The sequence below is a fragment of the Madurella fahalii genome, assembly GCF_045866475.1.
Source record: "Madurella fahalii IFM 68171 DNA, scaffold_1, whole genome shotgun sequence".
Taxonomy (NCBI): Eukaryota; Fungi; Ascomycota; class Sordariomycetes; order Sordariales; genus Madurella; species Madurella fahalii.
In genome coordinates, this window is record NW_027263971.1 from 6,006,219 (window position 1) to 6,032,046 (window position 25,828).

At 57.0% G+C, this 25,828-nt stretch overlaps 9 protein-coding genes across 9 annotated transcripts; 4 read left to right on the top strand and 5 right to left on the bottom strand.

Annotated features, from left to right (window-relative positions):
• Window positions 1–1,037: 1,037 nt before the first annotated feature.
• Window positions 1,038–3,743, bottom strand: ARG6 (Protein arg-6, mitochondrial; the record flags this gene model as incomplete). Its single annotated transcript, XM_071057251.1, has 2 exons — window positions 1,038–1,093; window positions 1,160–3,743. The coding sequence occupies 2 exons, from the start codon at window positions 3,741–3,743 to the stop codon at window positions 1,038–1,040; spliced, it is 2,640 nt and encodes an 879-aa protein (XP_070913352.1).
• A 1,286-nt stretch (window positions 3,744–5,029) lies between these two features.
• SNC2 (Vesicle membrane receptor protein (v-SNARE)) lies at window positions 5,030–5,933 on the bottom strand (the record flags this gene model as incomplete). Its single annotated transcript, XM_071057252.1, has 4 exons — window positions 5,030–5,049; window positions 5,110–5,179; window positions 5,235–5,396; window positions 5,850–5,933. 4 exons carry the CDS (start codon window positions 5,931–5,933, stop codon window positions 5,030–5,032), a joined length of 336 nt encoding a protein of 111 aa, XP_070913353.1.
• A 1,156-nt stretch (window positions 5,934–7,089) lies between these two features.
• MFIFM68171_01831 (Lipoyl synthase, mitochondrial) lies at window positions 7,090–8,448 on the top strand (the record flags this gene model as incomplete). Its single annotated transcript, XM_071057253.1, has 2 exons — window positions 7,090–8,095; window positions 8,153–8,448. 2 exons carry the CDS (start codon window positions 7,090–7,092, stop codon window positions 8,446–8,448), a joined length of 1,302 nt encoding a protein of 433 aa, XP_070913354.1.
• Window positions 8,449–8,795: 347 nt separating this feature from the next.
• MRP2 (mitochondrial 37S ribosomal protein uS14m) lies at window positions 8,796–9,286 on the bottom strand (the record flags this gene model as incomplete). The annotated part of the gene is made up of 3 exons (XM_071057254.1): window positions 8,796–8,858; window positions 8,921–9,092; window positions 9,180–9,286. 3 exons carry the CDS (start codon window positions 9,284–9,286, stop codon window positions 8,796–8,798), a joined length of 342 nt encoding a protein of 113 aa, XP_070913355.1.
• A 1,155-nt stretch (window positions 9,287–10,441) lies between these two features.
• Window positions 10,442–11,952, top strand: MFIFM68171_01833 (Arb2 domain-containing protein; the record flags this gene model as incomplete). Its single annotated transcript, XM_071057255.1, has 4 exons — window positions 10,442–10,509; window positions 10,586–10,701; window positions 10,757–11,436; window positions 11,512–11,952. The coding sequence occupies 4 exons, from the start codon at window positions 10,442–10,444 to the stop codon at window positions 11,950–11,952; spliced, it is 1,305 nt and encodes a 434-aa protein (XP_070913356.1).
• A 402-nt stretch (window positions 11,953–12,354) lies between these two features.
• MFIFM68171_01834 (MFS maltose permease) lies at window positions 12,355–14,046 on the bottom strand (the record flags this gene model as incomplete). Its single annotated transcript, XM_071057256.1, has 1 exon — window positions 12,355–14,046. One exon carries the CDS (start codon window positions 14,044–14,046, stop codon window positions 12,355–12,357), a length of 1,692 nt encoding a protein of 563 aa, XP_070913357.1.
• Window positions 14,047–14,724: 678 nt separating this feature from the next.
• IPI3 (Pre-rRNA-processing protein ipi3) lies at window positions 14,725–16,102 on the bottom strand (the record flags this gene model as incomplete). The annotated part of the gene is made up of 2 exons (XM_071057257.1): window positions 14,725–15,702; window positions 15,767–16,102. The coding sequence occupies 2 exons, from the start codon at window positions 16,100–16,102 to the stop codon at window positions 14,725–14,727; spliced, it is 1,314 nt and encodes a 437-aa protein (XP_070913358.1).
• Window positions 16,103–18,189: 2,087 nt separating this feature from the next.
• On the top strand, window positions 18,190–19,932 carry MFIFM68171_01836 (uncharacterized protein; the record flags this gene model as incomplete). Its single annotated transcript, XM_071057258.1, has 1 exon — window positions 18,190–19,932. One exon carries the CDS (start codon window positions 18,190–18,192, stop codon window positions 19,930–19,932), a length of 1,743 nt encoding a protein of 580 aa, XP_070913359.1.
• Window positions 19,933–20,936: 1,004 nt separating this feature from the next.
• Window positions 20,937–23,935, top strand: MFIFM68171_01837 (Zn(2)-C6 fungal-type domain-containing protein; the record flags this gene model as incomplete). Its single annotated transcript, XM_071057259.1, has 6 exons — window positions 20,937–21,061; window positions 21,209–21,280; window positions 21,416–22,207; window positions 22,438–22,620; window positions 22,673–22,947; window positions 23,031–23,935. The coding sequence occupies 6 exons, from the start codon at window positions 20,937–20,939 to the stop codon at window positions 23,933–23,935; spliced, it is 2,352 nt and encodes a 783-aa protein (XP_070913360.1).
• Between the last annotated feature and the right edge of the window lie 1,893 nt (window positions 23,936–25,828).

Here is a 25,828-nt window from a genome sequence, read left to right on the forward strand (position 1 = left end):
AACATGAAAAGAACATGAAATATTGGCAGTGCTTTGCGATACAATATGGGATCAACCAGCGAGACGCAGGTCACGGATGGATATTTGACTCAAGAGCAGCAAAACTGCACTTGATCAACAAGAGACAGAGACCCTTCAATCGTTGTGCCGAGAACCTATGGCTAACTGGTCTCTGGGGCAGACGTATTCGACGAACCCACCGCGCCATCCACCAGGCCAAGTCTCATTATCATCCTCCCTCGACCCATCTCACTTTTTTTCAGCCTAACGTGGGGAACAGGGGAGGCCCTTTGCTGCTGACGATGGTATGTCCTACGCGCATAGTTGGCACGCTACAGCTCATTCCGCGCTCGCCCCCCCCCTTCCTATCAGTCTGTGGTATTGCAGCTATCGGTCCTCATTCTATTACTAGTAAGTAGTAACCCGGCACCTGAGGCTTGCTTCAAACAACAGGGCAACGGACAGCAAAGGCCATATACGGCAAGCTAGTAAGTAAGAATCAACGACCGAGCAATTCCCAGCACCACGAAAGACACCAGCAGAATATAGCAGAACCCCGGACCCGCTCTCACTCAAGCACCCATCACCATCCCAGTAAAGGGGAATCCCCAGTGATCTCGTCTATAGCATCTAACCATTCGGAACTCCTGGGACTCTCAAAACTCCCGCGCGTCTTCAGTCTTACTTGCAGCTACTATTGTATATACAAACCGGCCGCCTCGCAGACCAAATAGGCTACTCGTGAACTGCCACACAGCCGAACCCGTTTTAAAAAGTTCCCGCCGCCAAACTCCCAAGGAAAGAAGAAGAAGGGGAAAAAAAAAAAAAAAAAAGGATAAGACAAAATAAGGAAGAACCGTGGCCCTGCGTGATGCAGCAACATGAATGTATGGGACTATGAGATAAAAATGTGCCCGCTGTGACGAGTGCCGTGTGACTGACAGTGTAATGAAACTTTCCAATGTCTCGGACGGACCAAAACCCCCCACCCAAAGAGCAAGGAATATGTACGGTTGATGGAAAGAGGGCAGGGGTGATTACATGACAGGGATGCCCTCATACTCAGCGTAGCCTAGTGCGAGGTTCATGTTTTCTGAGATGCAGCGTTAGCACAACCGAAAGGTCAGGTTTGTAAAAAGAGAGTACCGGCAAAACCTACGTAGACATTGAGTCGCAGCGCCCTTCAGGAGGTTGTCAATGGTGGCGCAGACAACCACCCGCTTCCCTGTCTTGTCGACCTCGAAACCGCCAATCTCAACACCGTGCTTCCCGCTAATGTTCTTGACCAGCGGTGCCTCGCCGACCACCTTGACGAGCTTCTCGCCGGCGTACCTGTCCTGGTAGATCTGGCGAATGTCGCGCGAGGTCATGGTCTTGTTGAGCGGGATCGAGATGGTGTGGTGGATGCCCCGGAACCAGACAGCAACGTGTGGGATGAAGGCCACCTGGGCGCCGAGCTGGCTGCTGACCTCGCGCTCGTGGATATGCCCGGTCAGGCTGTAAGGCATGATGTTATCTGTGAGGACGCTGACGTCGTTCTTGGGGGACGGCTTGGTGCCGGCGCCAGAGTAGCCAGAGACACCAAACACGTGGGGCATGCCGCCGAGGTGCTCTACGAGCGGTGCGATGCCGAGCTGCGCGGCCGTGGCGTAGCAGCCGGGATTGGCGATCTGAGTGGCCTGCGTAATGTTGGACCTCTGAACGAGCTCAGGGAGACCGTAGGTCCACGTGTTGTCAAAACGGTAGTCGGCCGAAAGGTCCACAATGACGCTCTTGTGGTCCGAGCCCTTCTGGCCCTCCCAAACGGCCTCGACAAACGGTTTGCACACACCGTTGGGAAGGGCCATGACCCAGCAGTCAATCTCGCCCCGCTTCTCCATATCCCGGACATCCTCGGGACTGAGGTTTTCGTAAATGACCTCCCGCTTGTCGTAGCCCTCGAGCCTCTTGCCTGCGAGCTCGCGGGACGAGACGTGTCGGAGGTCCATGTTCGGGTGAGAGTCAAGCAGACGGATGAGCTCCTGGCCGGTATAGCCGCGAGCTCCGATGAGCGCTACCCTTGCGGGCTGCGATTTTGATGCGTTCTTCTTCCCATACGGCGGGTTCGGGTTCGTCTGGGTAACATACCCCCTCCGGCTAGTCTGCCCGAAGACAGGGGTTGAGAGGATAGGTCGGCGAGCTAGCGTGGAATAGCCCCGAGCCTGCTGAATCTGCTGAACCGCAGGCCTGGATCCGTTCTTCGCAGCACGGTGCAGCCGGGACTCAAGGTTGGAGTCGCCAAGCATGGCTCTGCCGTTCTGGGTGAAGTCCTTCATCAACTGCACGATCTCATCGCCGTTCTCAATGCCGTACCAGAACATCACATCACCATTTCGCGTGACGCTGCCATCAGCCTTGTCGAAGAACCATCCGAGATTCTCATCGTCCTCCTTGACGGTCCAGACAAGCTGGGGGTGCTCCTTGCGAAGCGCGGTGAAAATGTTGTCAGCGACATTCGTCAGCCACCCAGACTTGGTGATAGTCAGGGTGGCGAGCGTCGCCTGACGCCCGTTGCTCGCTGGCAAGACTATCGCAAGAGCGTTCATCGGCCCGTCGTAATACGCCTTGAATTTGTTCTCGCCTAGAAATTCAAGGTACTTCTCCACTGTGGCCGTCGCATCTGGGCCCTCGCGATCCCGGATCAGCACCGCTTTCAGAGCCTCGAGGTCCTTGAAGTCGGAGAGACCAGTGGCTGAGAGGAGTTTGCTGCCACGTCGAATGAGAGTTCCGGCACCGGAATCGGTAAAGAGCTCCTTCTGGAGCTCCCCGGGGTGGATAATAGCGACACTAGTCGCCCTCGGCAGAGTATCCAGCAGCTCCTTGATCTCCTTGATCTTCAACCTAGTGCCGTATTTGACCCACGACTGGGACATGAGGTGTTCGTACTCCTCGTCCAGATTGATGGCGGAGATCTTCTGTCCCGCAGCATCAAACAAACCGCCCTTCTCCGAGAGATACACCACCTTCAGGGGCTCGAGGGCACGGGCCAACTCGGCGGCAGCGACGTCGGCGTTGACATTGAGAATCTGGCCATCGTCGGTCTCGGCCATGGAGGTAAGGATGGGCAGATAGCCATTGTTAATCGCTGTTTCGATTGACTGCTTGTTAACACCGGTGATCTTGCCGACGTATCCCCACTTGTTCTTGTCCAGATACTCGGCCCTGAACATGCCGGTCGTCAGAGGCTGCGCGTGCACACCCTTCTCCTCCAGCTTGTTTACCAAGTTGAGGTTCTCCTGCAGGAAGAGGTCGCGCGCTACGCGCAACGTCTTGGCGTCCGTCACGCGGATGCCTTCCTCGAATTGAGGCTCGACACCGGCCTGCTCGAGAAGACTGTTGAGCTGGGGCCCGGCGCCATGAACGATGACGGGAGAGAGGCCAACGGTGTAGAGAAAGGCCAAGCTGGAGCATAACTCGTCGAGATAGTCGGTTAGAATGGCGCCGCCGACCTTGATGACGGCGAAGCGCTGCGACGAAACGGATGTGAAGAGCGACAGGTACTGCTGGACCTCCCGCTTAGACCCCACAGATGAGAGGGTCTGCACAATCATGCCCCTGGTGCTCAGATCGGTCGCTCGGGCTGCGGACGACGAGAATGGCCGTTGACGGCGGAGAGCGGCGGGAAGGGCGCGGGACCTGGCCGGCAACCGGCGCACGCTGCGGCGCGCACCGGCCCTGAGTGCAACGGCACAGGCGGAGAGCATTCTCAAAGCTAGAAGTGGCCTTCTCGGCGGACGTGAGCTGGGGTGCCGTTGGAGGAGAAGACGTGCCGGTCAGCAAAAGGCGAGGTAGAAAGTCTCCCTCGTGAGAAAACCAGAAGGCGGTGGGTGGCAGGCGACTGCAAGTGGATCTCGGATGAGTCAATTGCGGCGAGCCGGCCTACCATTGACGGCAGTAAGCCCGAGGTAGCAAAAGACAGAGAGAGGCGGAGGCCCTAGCAAACGTCAATGGGCACGAGGGCTCAGCCGGAAGCAGGCCGGAGTCGGTGGTGGTTCCTGGATTTTAAATCTCGGCGCTGCAAGTGTCGGTCTGTCAAGCCAAGCAGCGGTGGAGGGGCACCAAGGCAAAAAAAAAAATATTGAGACCGAAACCGCTTCGGAGGGGAAATGCACCCGCCCCAACTGCGTAGCTGGTGTGGAGCGACTTCGGCCACTATTGGAAGACTGCAACGATACTTCAAATATGCATCCTTTTCCAAGGTTTTGGATATTATGCTCGACCCCTGGACTTGGCCGACTCTTGCGAATACGTGCAGTCCCTGGTCAGGCCACCATTGGCTTCCTCAAACGGGCGCAGTTCAGCCCGCGGAGGTGTCACCCCTAACTCACCATCAAATGCCAAGCCAGGACGTGCGGGTTTCCCCAGCTCAATCGAAGCCCATGTGTCGGACTGGTGTGGAGCGTATGGCCCCAAGTTTTATCTTATCAGATCGAAGATGATCAGGCCCGTGGCCTTGGACCATCGAACCAGCTCATAAGACGAGTGGCACTTGATTGGTGTTGGATCTCGAGTTGGGTATAAGTTGCGGTTGAAAACGGTGAAGCCCTCTTCACACGCAATACTCTTTCCCGTGGTCGGTATTTCTCCTGCTATGCTGGGATACAAGATGCCTCACCCGTGTTGACAGAGCGGCGGGGTTGCGCCATTTCCTACGACGTGGGGGAGATGATATATCGATAAACTCATCGTAACTGCCATCTGAATTAACCGCATTGGGGAAACCACTCCTCCGCTTCATCATAAGTACAGGTACATTTACCAGTGAGGAGCCATCATCGCTCCTAGACTGGGGGTCCCAGGCAACGCCGAGCGGAGAACTCCCAGACTGTGCAAACCGCCAGGGAACCGCAAATCAAAGAAAAAAAAAAAAGAAACTCCCAAATATCATAATCCCGGACGAGCACAATTCCCATTCCGCGCGAATGCTAATCACGTGCGAAATCCGGTTCCGTAATTTCCCCAAGCCGCCCCTTGGCCATCGTAGCTGACATTAGCCCTTGAAGTGGACAACTAGCAGTTTCGTCAGCACAGTCTTGGGTATGAAGAAGGAGAGTGGGTTGCGGCACATACCAGTTGGAATGATAATGATGGCGAGAAGGACAACGATGCCAACAATCAGCCAGATGCGCATCTTCATGTCCTAGGAAACACAGTCAATATTCTGTCATGTAAGTGGGTATTGGGGGTCCGCCTACCTTCCACCACATCTTTTTGCGGACTTGGTTCGCGCCGCGGCGGAAGCTCTGAGCTGAAGTGGCCAGGTCGTCCGTCTTGTTTTGCAAACTGTCGAGACCCTCGCCACGTTCGGCAACCTTGCTGAGGTTCTCACGCATTACACCAACGGTATCATCAATTTGCTGGAAATCAAGTCAGTCAAGGCCCCCATGATCAATGCTGTAATACCCAGGCAGCCGGAGAGCAGCTGCGTCCCCGTCCGAGTCCCCGTCAACGTCGCGGCATTTTTGCACGCTGAGCTGCTGATCCCCGCGATTGGATACCGCGAGGTCATCAAATAAGAGCTTCCACGACATTGAGGGCCATTGCGCATGGATCCATGCTCGCGATAGTGCTAGCCGGTCTTTCATTTCTTGACAGACCATCGCGGCCGGTTCAAGGCCAGACCTGTTCACACAGAATACGGCCGATTCCGCGACGGTATGGCGAAATGGTCGTCGGTCGGCGAAAAGCTGACGATGACGTTGTCCGTCGAGGACTCGGGCCGCGATAACGGAAGCATCGAGCCCATCACATGTTGGTTCCCCAGCCCATCAAAAAATATTGCTATGTCAAAAAGAAAGCCAAAAACCCACCGCTTGAATCTGTTGCGTCCTAGAGTTCCCCTGGCCCTGGCCCTGTCCGCTGGGGATGTACGGGTCGTACGGCTCGGAAGACATCTTGATTGTTGAGGATGGCTTGTAACGACGGCTTGCGGAACGATCGGTACTATGCGGCGAAGTTGCAGAACGTGAATATCGCTGGAGATTCGGCGCGCAGGTGACGAGCGATGGGATATTATGTTGAGAAGTTCGTGGAGAGTGGGTGGAATGACGGAGGTTGCTCGAGCGGCGGTTGCGACTTGTTTTGCGCAGGCGGGAGACAAGCCGGCCTGACCAGGGAACGCCGCTGCGTGGCCACTGCACTAAAATTACTAACCCCCAGCCACTGCCTGTCTAACAGTTCTGCGCGTAATCAAAGAGGCGAGCTGTTAGTTAGCCCGCTTACAGGCGCAGCCACTCGTATCCAAGATTCCAAGCATTGCGAGAAGACCCGCCGCGACTGATCCTCTGCCAAGTCGCTGGGCTAAACAACCGCTCGGCGACATGTGCTTTGTCTGATCTCAAATGCTGCGATTCAAGCCACGTTCTGAGTTTTTACGCATCGCCTCCGTCTTTATTCCTTTCTTCAATCAATATGTGCGATATGCTTCACACCTCATGTCCAGCCAGGTTGTTGGAAGCTATGGCGGCCGCTGTTCCCCAGACCAGATTGCTTGGATGTCGTCAGCACCAGACCATCAGCCACACCTGGGCGAAAAATTGGCAGAGCCGTAGCTTCTACCTCGTCGGCCGGCGATTGCAACGGCAGGTCCCCAGGCCATGGCGCTTTCCCACGAATAAGAAGCAAGGATCACTCGGTTTTGTCGCAGCTCGGTTTCATCACCGTCCAATACCTTTTTCCCGGCAGCAGGCGGTCGGGACGGTTTCCTACATTCTGCCTGAAGCAGCATCTCTGGAGATAGTTCGATGCGCTCTTAGCAATGATTTTGGCGATGAGACCTCTTCAGAATAATATGGCGGGGAAGATGGTTGCTAACCCTCGTCCTCTAATTCGCCAGGAGTGACTTTGTCGATAGTTGCCAGGTCCTAGAAAGAACACGTACAACCCTAACCCTTACCTATCCAATGATGCCGAGATGTCAAATCCGGCGCCTGGACCGGAGCCATTTTTCTGCGCAGCAGCCATCAACGCCAACCGCCGGTCTTAGCCGATAAACGAGCAAGACCTGCCTGCCGACCAATTCCTCCGACAATACCGATATATCGCAGCACAATGGCCTCTCCAGTCCCGCTGCAGCGGATACAGGCGCCCCTGCGGCGCTCAGTAGCGCGAGCCGTCGCCTTCTCATCCCGCGCCTACGCCACAGTTCCGTCCCCGTCCGATCCGCAGCAGCAGCAGCAGCAGCAGCAACAAACGACACCGTCATCTCCATCACCAAACCCCAGCAGCGGGACCAAGCCGCGCCCGACTTACTTCAAAGATACCACCGTAGCGCCATTCTCCGACTTCATCGCCTCCCCTTCGTCTCCTCTGTCTCCAAGCGAAGCCTACGCCCCCCGGACCGCCACCGTCGGCCCGGAAGGGCGCAAGCGCACCATCACGCGCCTGCCCGAGTGGCTCAAGACGCCCATCCCCTCGGCCGGGACCAGCCACAACTTTGCCAAGATCAAGGCTGACCTGCGCGGGCTAAACCTGCACACGGTGTGCGAGGAGGCGCGCTGCCCCAACATTGGCGAGTGCTGGGGCGGCAACAGCAAGGCGGCGGCCACGGCGACCATCATGCTGATGGGCGACACGTGCACGCGCGGGTGCCGCTTCTGCAGCGTCAAGACGAGCCGCAAGCCGCCGCCGCTCGACCCGCACGAGCCCGAGAACACGGCCGAGGCGCTGGCGCGCTGGGGGCTCGGTTACGTGGTCCTGACGAGCGTGGACCGGGACGACCTCGCCGACGGCGGGGCGCGGCATTTTGCCGAGACGATCCGGCGCATCAAGGCCAAGAAGCCGACGCTGCTGGTGGAGGCGCTGACGGGGGATTTTGGCGGCGATCTGGAGATGGTCAAGATCGTGGCCGAGAGCGGGCTGGATGTGTACGCGCACAACGTCGAGACGGTGGAGGGGCTGACGCCGTACGTGCGCGACCGGAGGGCGACCTTCAGGCAGAGCTTGAAGGTGCTGGAGCATGTCAAGGCGGTGAGGGGGAAGGAGAGGATTATCACCAAGACGAGTATCATGCTTGGTCTCGGGGAGACGGAAGAGGAGATTTGGGATACCTTGAGGGGTAAGATTTTCTATTCCGCCAAAGGACGAAGCGGTAGATTGCTGACATAGTCGCTAGAACTAAGAAAGGTCGAGGTGGACGTCGTCACTTTTGGTCAGTACATGCGCCCAACCAAGCGGCATCTCAAGGTCGAGCGGTACGTCACGCCCGAAGAATTCGACCTCTGGAGGCAGCGGGCGCTCGATATGGGCTTCCTGTACTGCGCCAGCGGTCCTCTCGTACGGTCGTCTTACAAAGCCGGCGAGGCGTTCATCGAGAACGTTTTGAGGAAGCGGGCCGGCGAGAAGGCCATGTCAACGGAGAGTCTCGGCCAGGCAGTCGCGGCCGAGGAGGTAGGCAGCAAGGCTTTGTAGGAGTTCTTCGGCAAAAAGCATCTTCAACATTTTGGAATGGCGTTTCACACACCATCATACACATGGGTATAATAAACTGGTTTGGTTGGGACCGCATGGGATCCGGAGTTAGGAAGCAACAGGAAAAATTATCATCATGCGTTTATATTATCACAAAGATTGTACATATACAATACGTAAACATACAGATGGGGATCCGGATGTCTCGGGTCCCGTCCATTCAACATCTACACGTTCGTTAGGGCCGAACGAGGCCTTTCCCGGCTCCCGCCCCCTGGGCCGCCCAATCCGTCTAACCGTAGGTCGCGTGCCATTCCGCCGCATTGCCGTCCCCAAACTGCCTCCTTTTACCAACTAGCTTTCTTGACGCCGGGTAAGTTACCTGCGAGCGCCTCCATACGGAAGTTGTACTGGAATAAAAGTTAGCCAAGGCCAAGATCTGCCACAGTCACAAACACGAGCGCACACATACTCTTGACATCTTGAATGCCCTCAGCACACCTCTCCCCTTCCCGCCGAGGATACACCGGTTCCGGATCTGGGTCGGACGCGTGTAGCAGTGCATCTGGGTCAGCTGCAGCTGGGCGATGGCGCGCGTCCGGGCGGGGAGCGTCGTGTTGCGGACGATGTAGCGGAGGGCTTGCCTGTTGTTTTTGTTGCCTGGCCGTCAGTGATTCCGGTTTGGTCCAGAGAGGGTATAGAGGGTTAACGACGGGGATTGCGCGACGCACCTCTCGGGCTCGGCGGCTTCAAAGGCCTTCCGCTTCGAGTGGTCCCGGATGATCTTGATGTTGGTGAAGCACCCGAGGTCTAGCTTCTTGGCCCTGAACATGGACATCGTGGCGGCGGTCTTGGTTGAGAATAGGGTACCGAAGCGAATGAGGTTCGTGACGTGACCGGGACTCGTCTGCTTGCCTCGGTGAGGGCGGTCTTCAATTGATGCGCTGAAGTGCCAGCGTCGTCCGAGATCCACGATACTGCCGGGCGGTGTGCCCTGGAGCGGAATTTCTGAGTGTTCACGGTCCGTGCACGGTCCGTGCACGGCAGAAAGGCACGTCTGCAAATTTGCAGACGTGCACGGTCCAGGTTTGGATGGGTATATAGTCGTGGCTCCCCTCCCACCTTTTCAAATTTCTTTTCTTCTTTTTTTCTTTAGCTCTCTTTGCCTTTTGGCTTAGATCAAGTGTAGTATCTGTTCTTTTCAGTTTAATCTCTGAAACTACTCTACGGAGTAGAATCGTGATTATTCCAATTTTTGTCACTCGGCGGACTTCCCTCTGGGCTTGCCCATGGTCGTCTGCCACAGTGTCCCTGGTATTACACTGCCTCCAGGCGACGCGAACAACACCTTTTTCATTGCAATCTCGGGCTTCAACTCGGGATGTGAGGAAGAAGAGTTTTAGTGCAAACAGGTTGGCGGTCAACTGCACTTAGATGCTATGGTTTTATAGCGCTGCATGTCGGAATGGCCTTGGTGGCGATGATTTGATGGAGAGACTCTGCACAACGAAGAGCCCAGACGCCGCTCGAGAGGGGAATGCGAACGACGCACAAGTTGCGGCTACTTACCGGAGCCTTCATCGAGCAATCGACATGCTAATCTATCATGAGGCGGAATGCCGTACTCCTTCCACAATGCATGTTGCGAGATACTGCGAACCTGTGTTATCACGACGCTGGATGATGTCGCGATACTTGTTTGCGCAGCTCGTCCTGATGGTTTGTTCTCTATAATAACTGACAGATGCCAATGTCGCTCCTTACTCGATGTGACCACCACAATTCTGCCTTTCTCTCCTCTCCTCTCGAGTTCTACCCTGCTCCGGCCTCTGTCGCAGCCAATATTCGCTTTCCCTAGCAAATCTGCTGCTCTCCCTCCTCCTATGCCATCTATGGCATCTTGAGCCTCTTACCCTCTTTCGCATTCTACTACCACAAGTCTCTTTCCGTCGTAGAGAACGCGAATCTCTAGAATCACAAACACCGACCGACCATGTTCCGCCGTCGTTGGTCGGGTCTCCCGGCCGACCCAATCTTCCCCTCGGACCTTACTGAGCTCGGGTTTGTTCTCCTTGCCCTTTTTTTTACGGTTCATGTCACGATTTAGAATTTAAACTGACATTTTTCTTGACTGAAGCTACTTTGTGAACGACATCGATGAGATCCGTTCCATCGAGGATCCCGACAGCTACTTCAAATACTTCCTCACCAAAAACGAGCGATGGAACGAGCGTCAGCGCTTCGCCATGAACGGCAAGATCAAGTCCCCTCATTCCTCGTTCTCACCCACCAACTAACCCCTCCGCAGAAGCCATCTCCAAAATCATCCACTCCCGCCTCGACGCCGAAGGCCTCATCTCCGTCCCCCTTCCCCTAGGCACTCTCACAACCCAACCGCACGTCCCCATCCGCGTCTCCTCCGACCTCGCCTCCCACACCACCCGCGTGGTCCTCCTCTTCGGCGAATCGTCTCAAGAATCCGGCGTCCTCGCGCACCGCGTGCTAGGCGGACGAGGCGGCATCACGAAGGGCTCAGTCCTCGGCCTAGTCAAGGCCCTCAAGACGCAGCGGTCCTCTGCCGCCGACCCGTCCCCGCCCGGCATCGTCATCGCAAACCCCGGCGAGCTGTGGTGGTGGCCCGAGGGCGGGCGCGGGCTGACGCCGACGAGTCGCCATTGCGTGCCGATGAGCAGCGCGGTGCACTACGGGCGGTATCACGACGAGGAGAAGAACGGGATTCCTGGGAACCGGACGGTGGCGGAGCATGTGAGGTGTGTTTTTGAGGATGTCGTGATGAAGATGGTGAGTAAGACGGCGAAGGTGGATGTCATTGCTGTTGGGGATGTGGCGGATGCGGTGGAGGGGTATTTGGATGAGGAGGCTGTTTGGGAGAGGGTTGGTGGGATGATGAATTCCCTTGTGGTACTGGGAGGGTTTTACGATTCGGCCAAATTCAAGTGCGGCGGGTTTAAGAAGTTTATGAAGGAGGTTTGTTTGTTTCTTGCCCCCTTCCCCCCCCCCCCCCCCCCCTTTATACCAGGCCATCCTGACCCGGATTCATAGCGCGGTCGTGCTTATGTCATACACCACACACCCCTGGACAACCCCGTCGCTGGCGCCGGCGGCAATCCCAGAGCAGCCACCTTCACCTCGTTCGGTTGCCCCGTCTACAGCGCAGGGGACGCCATATTGACGGAGCAGCTGCTCATCGAGGCCCAGTTGGGTGTGTTGGGTTGGATCCAGCAGGTGGCCTTGGAGGGTGAGGCATACAAAAACGAGGAATTCGAGATCATTGGCGAAGAGAATGGTCATTGCATTGAGCCCGAGGAGGGCATGTGGGGGACATCTGAGACGAATGCCATCGAGAAGGCTGAGGGAAAGGAGCATAGCCAGATGGAAGATGGGACGGTCAAGGGGGGCGAGGATGCGTGCAAGGACAGTCTGCCCAGCGAGGAGGTGGGTATCGGCGACACTTCTGAGGCGAAGGATATGATGCACGGATAGGGAGTTGAGACTTCCAAGGCCAAAACCAAGCAGAGTATGTGGCTCGGCACCACATATACTGATCGGCTGCGCTTTTTATGAATCGATGCCCCAGTATGATCTGGAACTAAGTCATTCCAGAGGTACATATGAGTACCATAACACAACTAGTCAGATAGATCTCCTCCAATCTGAGACATTGCTTTCCCATGTCTGTTTCCTTAGGTGATACATAGTGGTGCCCAACACTGTATACCCGTCCACTTGGCCACTTTGGCCGTAATCCCTCATGAACGAGCGTGCTTAGATCTGTTCATAACTGTGACACATGCAACCCAAATCCCAAAACACAGTAATATCCATACACACTGAGAGCAGTCGATCCCATTAGCCGCTCGGACTCATTTCATTCGGCACAGGGGTTTAGGCAGTAATCCACGACTGCCAACCCCTGGGAAGTGGTTTCAGGTCCTCCACCATATCCCTCACCCTCCTCTGCCGCTCCTCAATGACCTTGGCCTCGGCCGCCCACCGGTTCGGAACACCCGTATCCTCCGCCCTGGCCACCCCCTCACCCCACAGACTGCCGAACCAGCCCTTGGCCTTCCCGCCTCTCTCCTCTCTCGCCCGCCTGGCCGCGGCGGCCCTTTCTTCCTCCTCCCGCGCCAGCCGCGCCACCATGGTCGCCCAGTTCTCGAGCCCCGTGGACAGGCACTCGCGGCAGGTCGCGCGGGCGTCGCTGTGCTCGCGCGCGTCCGCGGGCAGCTTGTGGAGCTGCTCCTCGGCCACGTCGACGGCCTCGCGCGTCCAGCCGAGCCCTTCCTCCCTGCTGGAGGCGGTCGCGTTGGAGGCGTACACGATCTCGCCGATGTGCAGGTTGAGGGCGGCCTCCTGGCAGAGCTCCTTCGCGTCGCGGGCCGGCGGCGACGTGCCGTCCGGCGGCGGGGCGGGGTAAGGGGGCGGGGTGAAGATGGAGGTGAGGAAGGAGAAGGTGCCTCGTTGGGCTGGGGATTTGAGCGTCGAGGTGAGAGACGGGGCGTCTGAGGGAGGTGGGAGGCTGCGCCGGGCTTTGAGGATGGAGACGAGGATGGGGAGGGCGGCGGAGACGTCGCCCTGGCGGGCGCGGAAGGTGGCGTAGGCTGTGAGGGCGTTGAGGAGGTTCTCTGATGGCGGGCCGGCGGAGTCGTTAAGAGTCCAGGTCTTTTTGTTGAGGGGTTCGGAGGAGAGGCCGGGCCGTTCGGAAGCAGCGAGATGCACTGCGTCTTCGAAGATGATGCTCGCGGGGCCGGAGATGCCCTTGTAGTCCAGCCAGGAGGCGTAGGCCAGACCGGCGTCTATCTTTTGGCGGTTGGTGAAGCCCACCGTGGAAAGGATTCTGAGGTAGATGGCGTCGGGAGACTCGAAACGCGGTTCGCAGTCCTCTTCTTTCGGCGCGCCCTTGTAGCCCGGCGGAAGGGGTTTTGGATAGGGGTTCGACGGCCCGATCATGACCCCCGGCGGGAATACAATGTTCCTCGACTTGTCCAGCACCCAGCCGTCCATGTGCTCAGCCGCTTTGGCGTAGAACATCATTGCCTCATAGTAACCTCTCCTCCAGTTTTCAGACTTGGCGGTGATGTCCTTTGTCCCAGGGGGGTAATCTGACGGCGCATCCTTGACGCCTTGCCCATCAATGTTGGGGTCTTCGAGCTTCTTGATAGTTCGTTCAATCCACCAACCGACCTGCAGCCAGTCCGTAATCCTGCCAGGAGGAGGCTCGTAGCGCGCTGTATGGCCGCCGCGGAAGTAGAAGCGCGTCGCGTATCTCCATTCGTGGGGGGTGGGATACCTGCGCTCAAGAAGCTCCTGACCGATGGCGCCCCAGGCGGCGACCACGCAGATTCCAGCAATCCATATGTAGCCGACGTATTTTATGCCGGTCTTGATCTCGTATTTGAGTTGTGCCTTGCGCTCCGTCGTCATGTACCTGACCCGTCCGGCGGTAGTGGTTGGCACGGAGAGAAAGGGAAGCTGCGGTCGGTAGCGGAGGTCTGAGCGGGCGGCTGTGCTTTGCGCAAAGGTGCGCTGCAGCTTCCGGGCTGCTGCACGGCGAAAGAGAAGCAGCCGAGAACGCATTATGGCGATTGCGGTGGTGAGGAGAGCGGAGTCGAGGTGTGCAGTTGAACAGTCCAAGAGATCTTCGATTTCTTCACGAGGCCACAACGATCATGGAAGCTGGCAGGGGAGCTTCCATTCGAGGTCGTCTGATCAGCACATTTCCGATTCACCGTGTATACTAACCTCCTGCATCTACGGGTAGCGTTAGGGTCGAACGCCGCTTCAAAGGCGGAACGTCTTTGTCGATGACGAAGGATTGCGAATGCGCCGATGTCTGGAAGAAAGAATCCATGCTGAGCTGCCCGGCACTGCTAGCTTGTCTTGGCAGTCCCATGCGGAGCTTCATGGAAGCTTGGGCCACCTGACGACAGTCAGGCGAGCCAGGGCATTCGACAACCTCCCTTTACTAACAGACCGGAATGGAACACCTGTCAGTGTTGCTATCTACTGTTTGATGCCTGCCTCATCGACTAAAGCACTCTGCAACCCGAAGCTCAAAATGCGCGGCCAGGCTTGCAATAACCATCGAGGGAAAGCAGACCCTTGGACCTTCGCCGGTTTTCGTTCATAAGGAGGAAGCAGGCTCATCGCGCTCAATCGCCCGAACTCAATTGCTTTGTTTAGAATATACAGGCTGTTTACATCAAAAGTCTGGTTCCGTCCTTCTGTCCGCTTAAACGAGGCCCCCTATTTGGACTACCGATTAGATTTCGCCACGACATATCGCTGGAGGGTTTGCTTTTGGAGAGCCCTTTGCTCGTGGACAATCTCCCACAACTCTTCGTTCTGCTTCTGCAACTCTTGATCTCCTTCCGATTCGGCGGCAGGCTGGTAAAAGGCTGCGATTGCACTCTCCAGCGACTCCTGTGGAAAACCAGTGGCGTCCAACAGCGAGTCGAATCTGCTTTCAGGAGCCGAGTATGAATCAAATTGCCCGGTAAAAGTGTACGTCCGCTCCGCCTGTGAAGGCTTGGTAATAGCCACCGCTTTCGTCGGTCTGTCCGTCGGGAACGGCGAGACAAAAGCGATATTGGTGACTGCAGCGTTAAGGTTTGCCAGTTCAACAGGTGACTTGTTTTCTGCAATGTCCCATCTCATTATTTGACCCTTTGGGTGCCCGGTAAGCAACATGGTGCCGTCATAACTCAAGCTCAAGCAAGACGCCGGGCCAACGTCAGGCTGGGTGGCACCAAAAGGGGAAGAAATCTGCACCACGGTCGAGGCGTCTTCGGACTGGGGTCCCAAGAGAGGCTTCTCAGCAAACATTTCCGCCAGGTAGAGCGAGCCATCTTCGCAGGACACACAGATAGCCCTTGATGACGGGTCAAGAGATAGACACAGAGGAAAGCTGGGGAAAAGCAGAGTCCGAAGTGCATCGCCCGTCTGGTAGTTCCAGATGATGCAAGACTTGTCCTTGCTCGCCGAAACACAAAAGTTGGTGTCAGCGCTGACATTTGTGCTAGCAGCGAGAGCCGTGATTGCCGCTCTGTGGTTAGAGAGGCTCCGCACCGGCTCATGCTCAGCGGCCGAGTCCATCTCAAGCAGTTGGGGGAGAGACCACACGTGGATGTCTGAGTCATCAGAGCCTGTGAGGACGTGGTAGGGCGTGGCCGCCACACAGGATACTGCCTGGACGTGGCGAGCAGGAGTCGACACCAGTCGGCCAGTGCATGTCTGTAGCGATGCATTAGCTGGCGTGACGAGTCCGCGAATCCCTCAGTGCGAAATCCTGCCTCACCTCCCAGAGCATCAGCCGGCCTTCTGCCGTCCCCATGACGAGAACATCGCCAGCCAGCGTCAGACATCGTATCCTCTCAGGGAAGGCGACGAAGGACTCCTGATTTCCGCGCAACCTGGAGTAGACGTGCACGTAGGCCTTCTCGTGTTGTGCAGCGAACACATGGGTCTCGCTCACACCAAGACAGTTCACTGGGACCGAACTCTTCTTGAATGTTGACTTGACCGAGTAGGTGGGGCTGAGAGTGTGGCAGTAGATGCCCACATCTTTTGCAATGGCAGTGTTGGAGGAGAGCGGGGGCCCACAGATGGTCGAGACAAATTCCTCGGAAAGCATTGCCGATGTAGCTCTCCCCGTAGAGCCTAGAGACTCGGATTGAATTCGACCGGCCGCTGGGAATACAAGCCTCGTAAAACTATGCGTCCTCAGGCGAGTGGCTATGTCGGTGTCGCGTGTGGGTACACAAGCCACGAGGTGTTGTCGTGAGACACGCTGCCTTAGTGCGGGTCAAAGCAAACACGAGAGAGCTTGGAGCGAAACGGCCCGACCAGTCGTAGAAAATCCCGATTTCGGATGGTGACTGTCTCTTTTCGTGTGTTGAGATTTTTTAAATGTTTTAATTTTTTTTTTTTTTCTTATTCTCCCTTGCAGGGTCAGTGCTCACGACGTTGGAGTCCAGAGCTTTGACCCCCGACATGTCTCCACTGATGTTGCGTCGATCTCAGCCGCAAAAGAGCATCCCTGGCCCCTGTGCATCCACTTCACCCCTTGCAGGTGACGTGAACCCGGGAACTACAGCCATTCGCTCCTTTTTCCATCCCATTGTCCGCTGAGTTCACACAGTTCACATAGTTCAGCATGCAACTCTACCCAAGCTGTTATGAAGTGTACGCACATGACGAATGCCATCTCTAAGCTGGGGCCGATTCCACATTTGTCCTTAATGAAGGTCACTTTCCCCCTTGCGTTTCTCCCTGCATCATCGCCCGCCAGCACCAGCGCTTGGGAAAGAGAACAGCATGGCTGATTCGCCAGCCGAGACGCAGCGGTGCAAGATGCAAGATGCATCTCAATTCTTTGGATGACCGGACACGGAATGTCCTATATGCTAATTGAATCTTGGCTCGCCACTGAAAGACAATTCCGGTATCAGATATCAGATTTCACCAGCATCGGAGCAACTCCCCAGCCCCGATACGCCGGAGACGGTCCGTGCAGGTGATAGATTTTCATTCGCCCTTTTGATTCATCTGGGGAGATCGGGATGACTTAGTTTTCCCGACCTTCCCCGGCGTTGATCCCAAGGGGTTGTACTACCTCGGTATGTATGCGCTTATCCTCGCCCACCCAGCACGAGACTGGCCACAAACGTTATAGTCTGTCTCAAAGCTGCAGCAACCCTGTGTTCCGGAAGCGGTAGGCAATCTTGTTGGACGGACAGCGGTTGCTGTATGATGCAGCGAGATATCGTGCAAGTTGCGATCCCGGCTAGCAGTCTCCCCACTTTCCGATGGTGCCGCACCTAACTCGCCCTGTTTCCCTTTGTTGTTTGCTCTGCTCGCACACCGAGGCGCAGACGCTACTGTCCTAAGCCAACGAGCGGTGCAGCCACCATCCCTTTCCACGACCAGCACCGGCAGATTGAGGTATTACGGCATGGGGCGTGCCATGGCAGGAGGGGCGGCGGATATATACGACCCTTCTACGGGTTTCTCCCCTATCTCTCCGTAGACGATCCAAATCCATGAAATTCACCATAGACAACCCGTCCGGCGTCCATGCCGGATCCCGACTCGGCAGTTACACGAGTTCCTCTTCCTCGCGTATTCAGCAGAGGCACTAACCCTGGCCGATCCGAGCAGGGATACCGCAGGCCACCGCGGTCGGTGTCAAGCATGAGAGCGCTGTTACCCTTGATGTTGCCCCCATCTTCTCCACCGTCTACAGCTCTCAACCCAAGTTGTACCACGGACGGGGAAGTGCAAATTGGAGGGCCCATGGCCTCCTGCAACTTCCCAGAGCTACTCGTGAGAGATCTTGAGAACTCCAAAGCCCCCTTCGCATCGAAAGCCATGACTGTTGGCTGTCCATCCACGGGCCTCGCAACTCCCAAGACGGATGGGAACTTCGGGCTTCAAGCGGCAGCCGGTTCACAGGCGTCATATCCTCGGCAGCAACTTCCCGCGGGCCAGCCCCGGCCGCGCTCATTTGTGATGGACAAGATGAAGGCAGATATACCGTACGGTGATGGCGCGCGAGTGGAAACCAAGGACGAGCTTTCGGATTCATCCAGCGTTGCGTCTGCAATGGAGCCACCTTCGATCCGAACCCGAGGGCAGTCCATTACCACGGCGGCAACTTCGGTTTCCGGGCGTTGCTCTTCCTTTTCTTCGCACAAGCCGTTCTCGCCATCCACTCCCGTGATGCCGTCCTCTTCCTCGAAGTTGGGCCGCGATGGCCAGATTACTTGGTATGATGCCGAAGCAGCTTTCCAGCAAGATGAACCGAACGCAACGAGCCATGACAGGAATTCCGTACCTGTTATACCTCGAACTTCCATCGATCTCGGCCATGACGATGCCTCGAACTTCTCGCCTGAACCTACGTGTGACATAGCTAGAGCGGGCGTGACAACCGCTCTGCACTTTCCTGTTGGTTTATTTCGTCATGATTCACGACCAAACACATCCTCTGGACATGTGCGCTTGGAGAAACCACGAATTATTGACATACCGCCGGCGGCGACATATCCGGCTCGGTCGTCGTCGCTGACAAGAACTCGCTATGGTGCAGCGCCGACTAGCTTGGAGCCCACCTTCCAGAAAGCAGTCGATGCCTCTACGATACGAGACCCGACTGCCGATTATGGTGGCGACTCACAAACGACATCCGTGTCCGGCAGGCCGCGGTTCGCAACGCCCGCCGGCAGAGCCGCCATCGATCTTCCTGAGCCACCCACGACCGCTTTAACCAGCAGAGACCAGCCCCTACCGCACACCCATGCTCCGTCCCTTCCTCCAAGCACCTATGATGAATCGCCCCGCACCGAGTCAGACGCAGAACCGCTAATGCATAAACTCGCTGACTTCCGCCGCTGGATTGATGCCAGCGCTGGATCGTCGCTCTCCGCGCAGGTTTTCGCTCCTTACCGGTCAAGCCTATCCACTCCCGGGATCCCACTGCCCCCAGAAGTGATAGAAAGCCTTCGGGTATCAATCTCTTGCTTTCCAGAAACGATGCTCCTTTCATCGAGTCTCTCGATTGAGACGATCCGCGTCTACTCCAAGAAACTCAAGCACCGGGCCGCCATGGACCGTCACCTCCGATGCAACGGCAATGAGTTACCCTTCTCATCTCCAATTCCGAGTAACACAAGGCCGCCAAAACGGTGGAACCTGGGCTGGCTAAACCAGAGCCAACGAAGCAGACAGAGCTGCCAGCAGAAACATGACTTCCAACACCTCCTACGGAACCCACCGCCCGTCAACACGTCGACATTAAGTTTGGCTACACAAGATCCGGTGACACCGAATTGGGCACCCATCAAGAACATCTTCCCCGCGGCATCGGACTACCTCTGCGACGCGCTCTACGCCCATCTGATAGCATACAACTACATCATCTCGCTCTGCCCACCCCTCCCCGGCGCTGTCCCCACAGCACGTCCCACGAGCCGCCACATCCACGGCCATCGCGGCGCATCCGTCGACAATGACCCTAACCGTAACGTCAAGATCCCGCAAAAGGCTGCGAGCGTGCTAGGGATGGAGGATCCCACCACGGCCGCGGCCATGCACTACCAGCATTGCGGCGCTAAAGACAACCGTCGTCGGGGCCTGCTGCTCGGCCGACGGATGAGCCACTTCATGGGGCCCAGCAATGACAGCGGCAAGTCGCCCAGCCAGTGTGGCGGGCGTGGCGGTAGCGGCGGCTCGGATGCGTCGTCGACGATGCGCGAGATTCAGACGGGGTTGACACGGTGCATTGCCCTGCTGGTGACGACGCTCAAGAGGGAGGCTACGGGCGTGCATGTCCACAAAGGAGTGGGACTGGGCCTGGGGCTGGAGGGGGAAGGGCAGCAACAGAACGGAGAGGCTGATGCTGTGCTAGTGCGGGCGCTCTGCGAGGTCGTCAGGTGCGCTGAGGACGGGCCTGGGGCGGTTTGATGGGATGGGGTAGCGGTTGGTGGCGGTTGGTGGCGGTTGGTGGCGGTTGGTGGCGGTTGGTGGCGGTTGGTGGCGGTTGGTAGCGGTGTTATTGCACTTTTCCTGGTATTACGATTCGGTGATTTGGGTTGGTATCTAGTGCTAATGCTCAGGTTCTAGAACAACTGGGTCTGAGTTCTGAGTAACTGCTGCACAATCCAAAATGGAGATATTACCGCGGATGGACTTGCGGGGGCTTGGGGACGAAGGGCATCGTATGGCTCGTATATTATATATACCTGGTTTCTCTCTTTCGTCCGTAGGTTAGTAGCGAGAAGCGGGGGAGTTGCGGCTTGCCCAACATGGTGGGCACCGCTAGGAGCAGTAAAATAGGGTTCAGAATTTCCACGTCTTTGGTTTTGAAGTCGGACTTGGTTGCGCCAACCTTTACCGAGGTGTTAGTACCGCGGAATAGCGTTAAGGCTGAGCCTCGATTACTTCCCATCGGGCCTTTCCCTACGACTTCCTGTATGACTCGCGGAATAAAATGCGAATAAATAGCGGCAGAAAAATAGTCCTGATTGAGTCTCGCTCACCTAGTTTGAGGTTGTATCATGTCCGGTGGGATTCAGGGAGGAGTGGCAAAGGCGCCGACCACCCGGAAACCGGCCCGTCGTATTCCACACTTTTTTCGCTCCCATTTTATCTTCCGTGGCGCTTCGGAGGCCAAGCTTTTTTCTCCCTACTCTGCAGGCACCCCGGGATCCGCATCGCCGACGCCTACCGATCTTGGCTCCGCTTTCCCCTCGTCAAACTCCGAGACGCATCGGAGGGTGCGACTGCCACACGAGATCCCATCAACAACTCATGCGAGACCTTGTGGTAGTTGATCTCGGCACCTCAGAGTCTGAACCCGTCGCCCACCGGGAATCTCCCTGATTCTTGGACCCAAACACAGATTAGCCCATAATCGTTCCAATTACATCTGATTCACGCCACTGCGCCTTGCGTTTCTTTTTCCCTTTATGGAGACCACGGAAAGCCAAGGCCGGGCCGTCCGACGCCCCCCGCGCGTTACCAATGCCTGCGAGGCATGCAGGTCTGCAAAGGTCAAATGCCAGGCTAGCAACCAGCTAGGAATATGCAAGCGGTAGGTTGTGGACAAGCCGGTTCATACCCCGTCAACGCCGCAGTCCTTTCATCAGCCCCACTGAAACACCGTATCCGGACCCCTGATTCTTCGGGTGTTTCTGTCCTCGTATCTTCTATCGCCGTACTAACCCCCATCACAAACTAGGTGTCTCGAGTCCAAGCGGGAATGCATCTTCAAGACAGGCCCTCGGACCCGGCGACCCAGACAGCCAAAGCGGTGAGCCATTACTCTCGCCAGTCCCAATCTATTATCATCCTCATTTTCTTCTTCTTCACTGCCCACATGCTCTTCAACCTCCCTCTTAGCCTCCTTCTCCACATACCACTAACCCTCACCCTAACGAAACTCAAGACCCGAAGGTACCACGGCCTCCTCCTCCACCACCACCACCACCGACTCCACCATCCCTCGCCCTCCACCGGCACCAGGCCCCTCCAAGACTTTCACGATTGACATCCCCATGGAGCCCGATGACAACATAACCGACACGCTCGCGGCCCTGCGCCTGTACCACGAGCAAGCCATCGACCAGCTAGTGCCGCACGTCTCCGAAGGCGAGGACGACGACAACAACAACAACGGCGAGTACGACTTCGACAACTACTACGACGGCATGGACCACGACTGGTTGGAGCGGGCGTCGGGGGCCGGCTCCTCCTCGGTCCTCTCGCACGCCTCGTCCCTCCCCGTCGGCGCCTCGGCGCTGTCCACCCCGCCGAGCAGCATCGCTCTCACTTCCCAGGCCCAGGCTCAGGCCCAGGCTCAAGCCCAGGCTCAGGCTCAGGCTCAAGGTCAGCAGGCGCAGGGGAAGAAGGCGGCGCCCAGGGCGCGGACGCTGACGAGCCTGGGACTGCAGCCGCAGTTCAACCTCGACTCGGCGAGCCAGCTGTTCACGACGTTCAAGGAGGTGATGCTGGGTCACTTCCATTGCGTCGAGATCCGCGAGGGGGAGACGGTAGTGAGCATGGCGAGGGAGAGGCCGTTTGTGCTGCTGGCGCTCCTGGCGGCTGCGAGCGGCAGCCGGACGTTACAGGGGCATAGTTTGTATGACGAGGAGTTTCGGAAGATTCTGGGGCTCAAGTTCGTTGCTGGGGGCGAGAGGAGTTTGGAGTTGTTGCAGGGGTTGGTGATTTATGTTGCTTGGTGAGTTGGCCTTTTCTCTTTCTTACTTTTTCTTTCTTCTTTTTCTCTGTCGTCGTGGTGAGGCTGGGGCTGGGAATGAGTTGTCGAATTATGTTTGAAAAAAGGGATGCTCGTAACGAGTGAATGCGGCAACGGTGGGGAACCCTAGGGTCTGTTTGGCGGTCAAACATTCTCTGAGATGCTTCTATTTTATCAATATCACTCTCCGCTCAGTACATTGACCGCAACAGGTACCCGTTCCACCTCAGACCAAAGAACAAGCAAGCATTCCAGTACATTCGAATGGCTGTCGACATTGTCACCGATTTGGAGCTAGAACAGGACCTCGGGACCGACTCTTTGGAAGTTGCTCCTTCCCCAGAGCGACTCGACCAGATCCGACTGTACATAGCATGCTACTACTTGGCGTCCAGGTCTCGCACGCCCCGTATGACTTGTGGTTACCTACGCTGACTTGCCCTCCAGCATCGCCTCCACATGGAGCCGCCCACATCCACTCACCTACGACGGACATACCTCCCGGTGCTGCGAAATCCTCCAGACCTACAGCAAACTCAAAGGCGACCACGTCCTGGCCTGGCAGGTTCGCCTCGAGCGCCTCATAGAAGAGACAACCGACCTCCACCGAGTCCAGCGCGGGCATTCCCAAAGCGAGTACCAGATCAGCCTCATGATCCGAGGGATGAAAACCCAGCTCACCGAATGGGAAGCCCGCATGGCCCCGGAAATAGCAGCCACTCGTAAGGGCAGCCCCTCCCCCCCTCCCCCCCCCCCAAAAACCTTCCGCTATCTAACACGCCCGACCAATCTTTTTTACTCCCAGCCTCGATGCGCATAGCGACCCTCTTCACCCGCATCGTACTCGGCGGAGCGCCTCTCCTCAAGGCCCCCTCGGTCCGCCTGCCCACCCTCGACGCAACCTCCACCTTCCGCGCCGACCGGGACCGCCTCCTCGCGCTCATCCCGGACCTGCACGCCATCTACGACTGCTTCCTCTCGCTCCCGCCGGCCGAGATAAACGCCTTCATCATGGTCGAGTGGGGCGCCCTGGTCCTCGCCGTCATCCTCGGCTTCCGCATGTCTTTCCCGCTGCTGGTCTGCCCGGAGTGGGACGACCGGTCCGCGAGGGAGCTCATCCGGTTCCCCGAGTACGTCGACAAGCTGTCCAAGATGGGCGGTGGTGGTGGTTGTGGCGGCGGCGGAGGACAAAGAGGAGGAGAAGAACGGGGTGACGACGAGGGTGCGCCCAGCGTCAACCCCGCCCAGAAGAGCATGGATGTGCTCACCGCTAGCAAGATTGTGCTGGCTATGGTCAAGACCAAGTATTGGAAAAGAGTGGATAAGCTTGATGGGAGGTTACCGGTGGCGGCGGCGGCGGCGCAGCAGCAGCAGTGGGAGGAGGGGCAGGCGACCGTGTCTGGTGCTGCTGCTGCTGCTGCTACTGGTGCTGCGGCAGCGCACACGGGATCTTCAAGACGTACTTCCAGCGCCACTGGCATAGTGCGCGCGTACGACGGGTGCCCAATGATGGACGGCAGTATGGAGCAGTATTACCCGTACTGGGACGATCAGTTTACGAACACCCTGGTGGCGGGCGCATTCCCTGCCCCGGCTGGTGCGCAGGGGGAGGTGGATGCTGCGGCTGCGGCGCAGAATGACTTGTGGGCAGCCATGACGATGAACTGGGCTTCCCAGGTGGACGTAGACTTTGATACCCAAGGGATTTGACGGGATTCTGGTTTAGATGGCGGGCTTTTTTGGAAAGGGTCGCGCGGTTGGATAGGAGACCTAATGAAATAACGACACATCGATGTAATCTATTGTCAATGTATGCATTAGCGCACTTTACACATGCTTGCGTACGAGTGTGAAGACGCTGAGAGGCTGTCATACACCACTCTGCGGGTCTGGTTTTCTTCTGATGACGTCAAGGCCAAACAATGGCAGCGAGTCTACCGAAGCACGCTGTTGTGGTCCGGCGGAGGCGGGTTTCGCTCTCGAGCCGTCAACGGCCTAATTCTGGTCGGGCGTGAATCCGCCCCTTACCGTGCCTTCACAGCACCCGCTCAGCAACGTAACAAGCAGCCAGGCAGAGCTGTATCAGACAACACGGATTACGTCCCGAAATACTGGTTCAGACAAGGATGGTGGCTTTTATGAGGAGCTACGGACGCTGGTGGCAAATGGAAGATAAAGAGGTATCTGAAGTGTCATGATGAGCTTATGTTTGACGGGTGGACCCTTGAATCATGGCTTCAATCAGCCGCAGCGGACCCTTTGCTGCTCAGCGCAGATCAGCAACATCTTTAGTTTTAAGCTCATGAGATAAACAAGCAGGTCATCGTCATCTCTTGTGTAACGTCGGTGGGTACGCATGGGCTTAGTGTAGTTCCCCAGGAGCCTTGACGCTGGTTGGCGCGCATTAGACAGAGCCAAGTTGGGCTGCTGGCTTATGAGAACGGATGGAAACGCATCCGCGGGCTCTGATTGAAGGGCATGTTTGGGGAGGTCTGGATTGCTTGGCTGTGCCCCACTAAGACAGGCCGAGGCCAGGGGATCTACAGAAGCTTGTCTCGCAAGTTCCCCGGTTGGTCTATGCACGCACCACCCCTCATTTGGGACCCGTTGCGCCCCGCTCATCCTGGAGAGAGCCACCTCTCTCCACCCACCCCCCCCCCGCGCCGGTCTTTCCGGCTGGGAATAACTCGAGAATAACTGACTGAGATTGCCCTTTGGCCGCTGAGGTACCTTTGCGTGTTGCAAAGATAAAGCAGACAAGTTCTCGTAATGCGGTGCTCGCTCGTACAGTCTTCTTCGGGAATGGCCGGCCGCTCTCACGGGAACACCTGATCAAGACGAGGAAACAGTACCCGGCAACCCAGTCTTGCGAAAGAGCAATGATGATGTAGGTATCCATGTACATGCGTGGATACGTTTACCGATCTTGAAGATCAAACGCTCATCTAAAGCAGGTGTGATCTTGAGACGCCTGGCGGGAAACGACCTCGCGGTAGGCCGATCGGACGAAAAACACATGTTTCCCGAGCCATGTGCGCCTGTGGCCAGAAATTTTGGCCGTGGGCCACCGAGGAAACGGTAACTGAGGCTAGGCGCCATGCAGATGGTAGGGCTGTTTGGGCCACGGTGTGGCATTGCTCTTGCGTGCGCTTCAGGGGTGTTCGAATCCAGTGATTCGAACGGCTATGCAGGCTGGTAAATGCCGGATCCAGCGGCCGCGAGATACAGCTGCCATGCATTTGTTGGCTTTTCGCTCGGCCGCTCGGTGCGGGGACGAACTTGTGTACGCGACCGACAGTGGGCTCCACATCCCATACACAGTATATTGTATGTACATCCATGCGCATGTGGTGTACATACGCAACCCCACGAATTTGCCCGTGGGCAGCTGGCGGCCTGCTAAGTGGCTAGTGGCGGGGAACACGGGCGAGCGTTGCGCAATTGCGCCTCTCTTAGTCAATCGTACAAGGACTGCTCCCGCAATCCGCTCGGTTCAATCAGCGCGTGATTGAAAGAAATGCCCGGGATTTGGGGTTAAACGACATATACAGACTCGGCAGTGGCCCGCTCCATGCCGTGTTGTACATACCGTACACCCCGCCT